The 11,300-nt window shown below is 59.7% G+C and overlaps 1 protein-coding gene across 3 annotated transcripts; it reads right to left on the minus strand.

Annotated features, from left to right (window-relative positions):
• Window positions 1-457: 457 nt before the first annotated feature.
• LOC144936814 (voltage-gated potassium channel regulatory subunit KCNG2-like) lies at window positions 458-9,292 on the minus strand. Of its 3 annotated transcripts, XM_078863977.1 has the most exons (4): window positions 8,831-9,292; window positions 6,935-7,050; window positions 4,893-6,095; window positions 458-3,611 (listed from the first exon to the last, which is right to left on the minus strand). In XM_078863977.1, the coding sequence occupies exons 3-4, from the start codon at window positions 5,889-5,891 to the stop codon at window positions 2,766-2,768; spliced, it is 1,845 nt and encodes a 614-aa protein (XP_078720103.1). In that variant the 5' UTR covers window positions 5,892-6,095; window positions 6,935-7,050; window positions 8,831-9,292; the 3' UTR covers window positions 458-2,765. The 3 variants fall into 3 exon arrangements, with proteins under 3 accessions (XP_078720103.1, XP_078720104.1, XP_078720102.1); XM_078863978.1 differs by lacking the exon at window positions 6,935-7,050; XM_078863976.1 differs by lacking the exon at window positions 8,831-9,292 and having other exon boundaries at window positions 6,935-7,396.
• Window positions 9,293-11,300: the final 2,008 nt, after the last annotated feature.

An 11,300-nucleotide genomic window follows, 5' to 3' on the forward strand; every position in this document is an offset into this window, starting at 1 on the left:
GCGACACGCCACTCAAGGCGGCGGCGGTCCCCGCACCGCGCGGCGCTCTCAGATGCGACTCTGCGGCCGTCTGCAACGCCTCTTCCTTCCGATATGAGGACGCCCACCGGACGCTATGATGTACTTCTAAAGTCATTTAGGATTGCCACTCTCGTTTCTTTGGAACGGCTTTCTGCGCTTAGTTTGTTGTCCTTTGTCCGCACCTCCGATTAGCTGCGGGGTCGGTCACGTACGGTGCGAAAGAAGTGCAACACACACGCACACGACCACAACCTCAGCACTCCAGCACGCACGGTTCGCCAATTAACTTTCACCGCAGTCCGCGGCGTCCATGGGGATCTCCACTTCGCAAGTTTGGTAGCCACCCCCCCGTGTTCACACCGAGAATCATCTTCATTGAGCACTGGCGGATGAATCCGATGAGCTATGAAGCTCTTTTTTTGTGTCTTCCACAGGCGTCGGGACCCTGGTGGAACATTCGACACGAGCCGGCGTCGTGCAGTCGGGTTGTACTCACCGCGTCAACAAGACTTGGGAGTTCCCGGTGCTGCTGCTGCTGCTTCCGCTCGCTGTGACGACTGCTGCTGCTGGCCTCCACTGCAGGTAGTTATTGACATCTCCAAAGTCATCTGCCTCGTCTCTCTCTCTCCTCTGAGATCTCCTTTTTTCCCCGCAGCCCCTATAGCCACCCCCTCTATGGCAATGGCAGAGCGGCGACACGCGCAAACCGCCCGCGCCCCGTGCTGCCCGCTCGTCACCGCTTCCGCATCGGAGTCTCTGCACGCGGCACCAGACAATCAGCCGGTCGACTTGAAGCGCGTGCAACGTCGACCAATGGGCGATCGAGCAACACATTCACCCCCTGGGGAGCTTCATTGGGGGTCGCCGCGTCTCTCGCGTCGACTGGACGAGCGAGCGAATGAGGTGGAATTGATTGCCAATGTTGGAGCGGGTTTACTCAGTGCCGGATTATCCCAGTAGCAAAAGTGTGTAGTAGCTACGTATGTAGTAGCTGCATGTGTAGTAGCTGCATGTGTAGTAGCTACATGTGTAGTAGCTACATGTGTAGTAGCTACAAATGCTACGGGCATCGCACTTTCAAGGGCCCCGCGCTAAATGCTTTCAAGCTATCAATTCCGGTTCAATAATTCTGCACTTGCTCTATTACTAGAGTACTATACTGCCTTCAACTTTTATGAACGACCGGGTGTTTAAGGTTAGCGATTTGTCGTATTATCTGGCTGTATAGCAAATGAAAATAAATTGTTTACTATGCAAGTTACAAATTTGTGTTTTAATATTTACGTGTTTTTATTTTATTTCGGGCCCCTTTATAACATCATGCTACAGGCCCCGCACTAGCTTAGTCCGGCACTGCAGAGTTCCCTCCAGCGGCAGGTGCTGTCGCTCGCCAGCAGTGGCGCGAGCAGGGCACTTGCAGGGCTGCGCCTTTGTCTCCCTTAATCAATGGGAGCTCGGCAAATCCAGAGCGCCGCGCGCGCGCACGCGCGTAAATAAGTAAACAGAGACACAGAGCGGCCGCGGCGTTATTCGATTTGAAATGACGGAGCTCCAAAGCGCAGCGAGCGGATGTAATTGACTCAGCCTCCGGTGTCCGCGACGGGGAAGCGGAGATAAACCTCGGCCAGCAGCGACGAGGACAGCGAACAGCAGATACGACCAAGCAAAGGGGGTTGCTGTTGTTGTTGGTGACGCGAGGACGGCTTACGGGCCAACATCAGTGACTATTATCTGAACCGGTTCTGGTCCTCTCCTGGGTCGACTCGCCACTGGGGAGACAAAGGCTGCCGGGCGTGTTGTTGGCCACTCGCCCCCTCGTGTGCCGTGCCGGCCTTCATAGGTGTTATTCGCTAACAGCACTTGCCCCGACAGTCTGTTGAGGCTATGAGGTGGGGGGGTGATCTTTGCCTTTCTTATCTGAGCGAGAGATTCCTCGTGCGAGTGAGCTAGATAGGTAGTGAGCGAATGAGCGAGTGAGTGACTGAGTGAGCGAACGAGAAAGCGAGTGAGTGGGTGGGTGAGTGAGCGAGAGAGCGATTGCGTGGGTAAGTGAGCGAGAGAGTAAGAGAGTGAGTGGGTGAGTGAGCGAGAGAGCGATTGAGTTGGTGACTGAGTGAGTGAGCGAGAGAGCGAGTGAGTGGGTGAGTGAGCGATAAAGCGAGTGAGTGACTGAGCGAGCGAGAGATCGAGAGATTGAGTGAGTGACTGAGCAAGCGAGAGATCGAGAGATCGAGAGAGCGAGTGAGTGGGTGAGTGGGTGAGTGAGCGAGAGAGCGAGCGAGAGAGCGATTGAGTGAATGAGTGAGTGAGCGAGAGATCGAGAGAGCGAGTGAGTGAGTGAGCGAGAGAGCGAGAGATCGAGAGAGAGAGTGAGTGAGCGAGCGAGAGAGCGAGTGAGTCGGTGAGTAAGCGAGTGAGCGAGTGGGCGAGTGAACTCTGTGAGTGCGCCAGTTGACGGGTGAGCGAGCGTGCGACCGGGTGAGGGCGCGGGTGAATGAGCGATTGCGCACGCGAGCAAGCGAGCCGGTGGAAGAATGAATAAGTGAGCGAACGAGCCAGTGGGTGAACGGATAAGTCAGTGAGCGAGTGAGCAAATAATTGAGTGAACGAGCGAACCAACGAGTGACTGAGGAGCCCACGAGCGGCAAGCACAGCGAACGCGTGCCCAACGTCTCCGTCGACGCAACGGAACGAACCGAGCGACTCGAACCCGGCGACGGAGCCCACGGCGCCGCGGGTTGCGCTCAGCGGGCGACGGCGGTGACCGCGGGCGACGCGGCGACCGCGTCGTGCCGCGGGGCGAAGTCGTCCGCGTCCTCCACGGAGCTCTCGCTGGCGGGCGACGCGGCCCAGCTGTCACGCAGCAGCGCCGAGTCGGGCGGCCGCTGGTGGAGGCTGCGCAGCTGCGACTCGCGGAGCTCCACGTAGGAGCGCGAGAAGGTGTGGAAGATGGAGGTGACGGGAAAGGCCATGAGGAGGATGCCGCTGAGGATGCTGCTGAGGGCCACAACTTGGCCGGCGACGCTGCGCGGCACCATGTCCCCGTAGCCCACCGTGGTCATGGAGATGATGGCCCACCAGTAACAGGCGGGGATGCTCGTGAAGTCGCGCGAGCGCGTGGCGGTGCCGCCGCCGCCGCCGAAGCCGGACAGCTCCGTCTCGGCCAGGTAGACCAGGGGCGCGAAGAGCGCCATCGCCACGCAGAGGAAGAGGAGCAGCAGCCCGAGCTCGCGCGTGCAGCGCCTCATGGTGAGGCCCAGCGTCTGCAGGCCGAGCGAGTGGCGCGCCAGGCGCATCACGTAGAGGATGCGCAGAGCGCGCAGCACGCGCAGCGCCAGCCCCACCTTCTCCAGGTAGGAGCCGGGGCCCCCGCCGGCCGTCGGGGAGCCGCCCTCGCTCGAGAAGGCGTCCACGAGCAGCGTCACGTAGTAGGGGAGGATGGCGAAGGCGTCGATGAGGTTGAGGGGGTCGCGCAGGAAGCGGAACTTGCCCGGCGCTTGCACGAAGCGCAGCGCGAACTCGAGCGAGAACCACGCCACGCACACCGACTCCACGACGAACACGTCCCGGCACTTGCGCGAGCAGCGACCCTGGGGACGCGGTAGCGTTGTGGTTAGCGCGCCGCGCTACGAACCTGGCGACACGGGCACGGCTCCCGCTCACGGCCAACACCGGTGACGATTATCCGAACCGGTCCTGGGGCCTCCCCTAGGTCGACTCAGACTCAAATAAGCACCTGGTGCTGTGCGTAAAAAACAGTCGCCACTGGGGAGACAAAGGCGACCGGGCGTGGTGCTGGCCTCCCACCCCCTCGTGTGCCGTTCTGGCCTTCATAGGTGCTCGCTGACAGCACTTGCCCCTACAGTCTGGGATCTTTGTACGCGTGTTTGTGCGGTGGCGCAGTGTTGGGCGCAGGGCGCTACGAACCCGGCGGCCCATCATCAGGGCCCATCACCAGGGCCCATCACAGCTGGCGGTCACTTCAACCGCGCTATTGGAGGCGTCTCATGGGACGAGGAATTCACGTCCCATCAGCGATAGCGACACTCGCGTTCCATCGGGAAATCTGCAGGTGTCGCAATATTTGGCAGCTTTCACCACAGCCACCCCCCACTTAGCCCCCCCCCACCATCCACCCAGGGCTGCAGATAAACAGATGTGTCTCTACGCGGACAGAGACAGGAATCGCCGATAACTCTGTCGGGGTAACTCGTGGCGGTAACGCAGACTCGGCCCTGCCAGATGAATGTGGAGGTTGCATTTCTAGATGTCCTGCAACCATCGCACGTTATCCACTTATCGCTCTCGTAGAGAGAGGGAGGACGACTCATAGAGAGAAAGGACGACTCAGAGAGAGAGAGGACGACTCAGATAGATTCGAGGGCACGTTCCAGTACTGTGCGTGGAACGTATTTCGGGACCCGCAGCCTCCCCTGCCCGGACTCCGCAAAACTCCCCCGCGAGAGCTGGAGGGCAGGAAGCCGGTACACATTTTCCGGAGCCTCGCCCCAGACAACTCCTGCTGCAATAAAGCCCCTGATCAATTATCATCATTACCACCACCATCATCACTACCACCATCATCATCATTACCATCACCACCACCACCACAACCACCACCATCATTATCACCATCATTACCATCATCACCACTATCATCATCACCATCATAATTATCATCACCATCATTATCAGCATTACCACCATAATCATCACCATCATAATCATCGCCACTACCATCATCATCAGCATTGCCATCATTACCATTATCACTACCATCATCATCATAACCACCATAATCACCACGATAATCACCACCATCATCATTACCATCATAATCACCACCACCACCACCATCATCGTCGCAATACCTGCTCCTCCTCGGCGCGCATGTCCGGCATGGTGCTGACGCAGAGGCTCACGGCCGTGATGGCCACAAAGGCCACGGACAGGCACGCGAAAATCTTCCCGGGCAGTCCAGAGCTGGGGTCCTCCACCATGTCCCTCAACATCACCATCACGCGCGCTCGACGCGACAGCGCCGGGCCCGCGGGACCATCATCACTCGAAGCCGGCGGCGGCGGCGTCCGTAGCGGTCGTGGCGGCTGTTGCTGCTGCGGCTGCTGCTGCTGCTGCTGCTGCGGCTGCTGCTGCGGCTGCTGCGTCGTCGTCGTCGTAGCAGTTCCGGCGTCGTCGTCCTCCACGCGGCGCAGGAGCCTCCGCCGGCAGCACCACTCGAGGCTCGCCTCGTCGATGCCCCAGTAGCGCAGCTCGTCGCGGAACGCGAGCGCGCACGTGTCGCGCAGCAGACGCAGCTTCCCGGCGCGCACGAAGCTCATGATGAGGCGGAAGGCCCCCGGGTGGCGGTCGAAGAAGAACTCGTTGCTCGAGCCGTCGTAGTCGTCGCACAGCTCGAGGATGTCCGCGCGCGAGCTGCACGAGCGCAGCTTGCCCAGCCGAGACGACGGCAACGCCTCCAGGGTGGTCCACGGCATCGCGAATCGGATGCCGCCCACGTTGATGACGACCTGACGCTGGTGGTGGATGTGCTGCTGCTGGTGGTGGAGGTGTTGATGGTGGTGGTGATGGTGGTGGTGGGGCTGGTTGTGTTGGTGGTGATGGTGGTGCTGGAGAGGAGTGTGATGTTGATGATGAGGATGATGATGATGATGATGAGACAGAGGAGGAGGAGGAGCCGAGTGTCGCAGCAGTGTCGCCGAGTCGTGGGGCAGGAGCCGGGCCCTTCGGTAGTGAAGGCCCTTGGCCGCCGGTGACTCTTGGAAGGCGAAGGGCCTCCGGAAGGCCGAGTCGGCGCCGTACGAGTGCAGGTCGCCGATCGTGGCCTCCCCGCCGCTCGTCAGAATCGGCATGGCCGGCACGCGCACGTGGGTGGGGGTCAACGATGTCAAGGTCAGGCGACCACGAGGTGATGGTTATAATGTTCTGACGTCGCGCACAGAGGGTCTGGAGTCAGGACGCCGCTCGGAACCTGAGTTCGAATCCGGGTTCTTGCCGCGCCGTGATGACACCACCGGGTTCCCGAGTGCAGAGGGTTGATGGTCTCGGCCCGGTCGCTGAACAAACAAAAACACACGTGACACGAATGAGGCTTTTTTTTTATAACTTAGTTTGGCTAAATTCCAGCTGTGAAAGTTACAAACGATCGGTTTGACTGTCCGGCGGGAACATTCCTCTGTGAGAGGGGCGTGGGGACGTGCAGGGTGTGGGTCGAAGGCACTTTGGGATAAAGAAGTCAGTTCGTAACACTGTCCTGCCACCATCGCACGGTATCCACTCTGCGCTCTCGTAGAGAGAGGGAGGACGACTCATAGATAGAAAGGACGACTCAGAGAGAGAGGACGACTCAGAGAGAAAGGACGACTCAGAGAGAAAGGACGACTCAGAGAGAGAGGACGACTCAGAGAGAGAGAGAGGACGACTCAGAGAGAGAGAGGGCGACTCAGAGAGGGAGAGGACGACGCAGAGAGAGAGGATGACTCAGAGAGAGAGAGGACGATTCAGATAGAGAGAGGACGACTCAGAGAGAGAGCGAGAGAGGACGACTCAGAGAGAAAGAGGGGACGACTCTGAGGCGTCAGGTGGAACCCCAGACGATGAGCGGGGAAGGCAGCAGTGAGGATCCAGCACTACCAACGAGTGCCCCCCAAGCTCTGCGATCCTCTATATAATAAGAATATATCATGAATAATATATAACAAATAAGAATACATAATAAATAATAATATATAATTAAGTGATTACACGCGGGAGTAAACCGGGAGCACCCGGAGGCATCCCACGCGTGCGAGGGGGTAACGCTCGATCCCGTACAGAAGGGACAGGCACGGCGCCACCTCGACCCCCACCCACAGCGAGGGGATTCCCAACAATCCGCGTGCGGTGGTCCACGAACCCTCGCCGCCGCCGCTGCCCTGGATGTCAGGCAGCCCACGTGCGTAGCCGCCGCTGCTGCTCGGAATTAGTTCAGCGATATCCCCTTCCGCGGGACCGTCGTCACGTCGCGATGCACTGCCGTGACATCGACAGCACAACATGGAATCAAATTGGGAAGAAATGAAACATGAACAACGCTAGTTGCGACTCAAACAAAGAATAACCCATCGAGCTCTTCATCTCGTATCTACAGCCCGAGGCGCTGTGCCCCGGGGGTCGCCTCGCTACGGGATTGAAGTTCCCGTGACGAGAATCGCGATGTTGACGTTGAGGGTGGAGAGCATTTGATGTGACCCTCTCATTTGATGTGACCCTCTCATTTGGTGTGACCCTCTCATTTGATGTGACCCTCTGCCCTTCAGGATTCATTACGACGCAGGAGGGCAACCTGCACGAACGACAACGAACGGGCAGGAGGAATCCCCACCCCCTCACCCCCCTCACCTTACCCTCACCCAACCCCCTCACCCCCCAGCCCATTGGGAAGGGGAGCAGGGGGCTTGGGGCGAGGGCGTTAGAGGGATCCCTAAGGCGCGGTCTCTCCCGCCCCCCCCCCAACCAGCCCCCAGTTTTGACCTGCACGGTCACCATGCCTCGGGCTCACGGGGGACTCGAGAGGCGCTCAGCGTCTCGCGCGTGCATCGTGCGCGAGGATGAGCAACTGACACGCACGCGCACACGCGCACACTTGTACATTTACAAAGACAAAGTTCCCCGGTATAACCTGCAAGAGACTGTAGGGGCAAGTGCTGTTAGCGAGCACCTATGAAGGCCGGAACGGTACACGAGGGGGTGGGTGGCCAGCCCCACGCCCGACCGCCTTTGTCTCCCTAGTGGCGATGTTTACACACCGCACCAGGTACTCATTTGAGGCTGAGTCGACTTAGGGGAGGCCCGGGACCGGTTCAGATAATCGTCACTGGTGTTGGTGGCCGTGAGCGGGAATCGAACTCGTGTCGCCGGGTTTGTCGCGCAGCGTAGCGCTAATCGCTACACCACCGCTCCCCCCCACACACACACATCCACTTACACACATGTGCTTCATTGTGTATGTGCGTTATCGTGGGGAGCCGTAGTGTAGTGGTTAGCGCACTGCACCATGAACCCGGCAAGTGAAGTTAGATTCCCACTCACGGACAACATCAGTGGCGAATAATGTAACTGATCCTGGTCCTCTCCGAGGTCGACTCAACGTCGAGTAGCTGATGCAATGTGTAAACATCGGCAGTGGAAAGACAGAGAACGCACACAGAGACACTGGGACATACACACAGACACTGACACACACAGTGGAACACACACACACACACACACTAGAACATACACACACACACTGACACACATATAGATGCACTGACACACACACTGGAACATACACACACACACTAACACATACACACACACACACTGGAACACACTTACAGAGGCATTGGCACACATACAGAGGCACTGACACACATAGTGGAACACACACACACACAGTGGAACATACACACACACACTGACACACACACTGACACACATACAGAGGCACTGACACACACAGTGGAACACACACCCACAGTGGAACATACACACACACACTGACACACATACACACAGACACTGACACACACAGTGGAACACACACTGACATACACAGTGGAACACACACACACATAGTGGAACACACAAAATAAAGGTCAACCGGATAGCCTTCAACAGACTGTTGGGTCAAGTACTGTTAGCGAGTAGCACCTATGAATGCCGGTACGGCACAGGAGGGGTTGGGTGGCCAGAACCACACCCGGCCGCCTTTGTCTCCCCAGTGGCGTTTACAGTGGAACACAAACACACGGACGGGAGTCGCACTCACCTCGTCAACCTCCTTGCTCCTCTTTACTCCTCAGCGCGTCTGCACCATCCTCCTGCTACTGCTGCTGCTCCTACTGTTGCTGCTACTACTGCTGCTGCTTCTGCTGCTGCTGCTACTTCTGCTGCTACTGCTGCTCCTTCTTTCTCCGTCTGTGGTGCCACTCGGGTCACAGCAGACTACCGCCTCCCTCCGCGTTCATCATGCGGGGGCAGGGGAGGGGGAGACGGCGGTGGTGGTGGGGGGGGGAGACGGTGATGGTGGTGGGGGGGAGACGGTGGGGCGGGGGTTCGGGACCACGCGGGCACCCCTGCCCCCTCCCCTACGCAGGGGTCCCTCTGAGAGGCCCCCGTTAGAGAGAGGCCCCCGTTAGCCACGCACGCAGAGGGCCACGTGCGCACACAGAGGCGGGGACAGCGCAGACGGCGAGCGGTCGAGTCCCGGTTTCTCTGCTGCTGCTGCTGCTGCTGTTGTTGTCATGATGTTGTTGATGTTGTTGATGCTGCTGTTGATGTTGTTGACATCAAAGGGCATCCGGGTTGAGCCCCCGTAGATGACCACCCTCCCCCCTCTTCGTGTCCCGGCCTCTGGACCGCCTCCGGCACGCCAGCTCCGGTGCGGTGCGCAGTTGCACCGCCTGCACACTCGCGCCCTCTGCACCGCGGACCGGGGTCGCCAACACGGAGCCCGCCTTGGCCACAGCAGGAGGGAGACTCCGCACGCCTCGACCACTCGCCGCCGCCGCCTCCAGCAGCAGGAGCAGCAGCAGCAGCGGCAACAGTAGGAGCAGCAGCAGCAGCAGCGGGAGCAGCAGCAGCAGCAGCGGCAGCAGCAGCGGGAGGGGAGTCACGGGGCTCCGGTCAAAGCTGGAGGAGCCTCCTGGATGGAGGAGGAGCAGGAGGATGCGAAGGAGGGAGTTCTTCATCTGAGTTGAATCATGCCGGCAGGAAACCTCGTGCGGGGGGGGGGGGGTGTCGGCGTCACCCCCCCCCCCACCGGTGTGTGGGGGGGAGTGGGGGGAGTCTTCCGTCGCTTCTGAATAATATTTAGTCGGATGATTTGGGGGGGTTGGGGGGGGGGGCAGCCCTAGGGCTTCGATCGCCGCTGCTGGAGGTTCCGCCGGTACCGGCGGAACCGGCAGCCGTGGAGTCGGTCCGCCTCGCGATCCTACAAATAACGAATACAAATCGATTTACCTCCACTGGTGAACAAACACAGGCACATCGGGATCTAGTATCGTAATCGTGGGGGGCTCGAGACGGTGGGGGGAGGGGGGGCAGAAGAGGGTGGGGGAGATGGGTGGGGAGTGCAGTGCCAGCTTTGAATGAACATGAACCCGTGTTCTAGCATCGCCACTCGCCGTTACTCGCGCCACTCGCGCCAGTCGCGGCGCTCGGATGCGCGCGGAGAGCGACGTGAGCGCGGACTCTGGTGGAGGGGGGGGGGGCGGGGGGGGATAGGGAGGGGGGTGAGGAAGAGGGGAGGGGATGGAGGGGAGGGGCGGTCCGGGAGGTGCGAGAGGGAATATGGAACAGCGACGGCATCGAGGGAGCTTTGAGCCCAAAATACTCACCTGGAACAAGGGAGGGGGGGGGGGGGGTGCGTCGGGGGAGGGGGGTGTGGGAAGGGGGGGGGGGGCGATGTGGGGAGGGGGGGGCAGATGTTCTCTCGCGGCTGCAGCTGTGCTTGCTGAGAGTTGATTGTGTAATTGGTAAATTAGCGACAACGAAGCGAGCGAGCGAGGAGGGTGTCTGTCTGTTAGAGTGGGGAGCGGTGACGCAGCGGTTAGCGCGCTGCGCTACGAACCCGGCCACCACCCGGGTTCGATTCCTGCTCACGGCCACCACCGGTGACGATCACCTGAATCCGGCTCCTGGGGCCCCTGGGCCTCCCGTGACCGGGAATCAATCTCAGGTCGCCGGGATTCGTTGGCGAAACCACTACACCACCCAACAAAGACAAAGATGCCCCGTATAGCCTTATCAGACTGTTGGGGCAAGTGCTGTTAGCGAGCACCTACCGGCACGCGAGAGGGTGGGTGACCAACACCACTCCCGGCCGCCTTTGCCTCCCCAGTGACGATGTTTACACATCGCACCAGGTACTACATTTGAGGTTGAATCGACATTGGGGAGGCCCAGAACCGGTTCAGATAATCGTCACTGGTGTTGGCCGTGAGCGGGAATCGAACTCGGGTCGCCGGGTTCGTAGCGCAGCGCGCTAACCGCTACACCACCGCTCCACCGCGCACGTAGACACACACACACACGCAGACACACACAGACACGCACAGACACACACAGACACGCACAGACACGCACAGACACAACAACAACAACAACCGCCATTCGCCACTAAGTGGCGGTGACGTCACCACGACGCTTGTGCCAGGCCATGTGCACCCTGAGGCCACGTGAAGTGTCGAACGCCCGCTGGCAGGAGGTCACGGGGCAGACCCAGGTGCCACGGGTCG

Source organism: Lampetra fluviatilis, chromosome 17, assembly GCF_964198595.1.
Source record: "Lampetra fluviatilis chromosome 17, kcLamFluv1.1, whole genome shotgun sequence".
NCBI classification, from domain to species: domain Eukaryota; kingdom Metazoa; phylum Chordata; class Hyperoartia; order Petromyzontiformes; family Petromyzontidae; genus Lampetra; species Lampetra fluviatilis.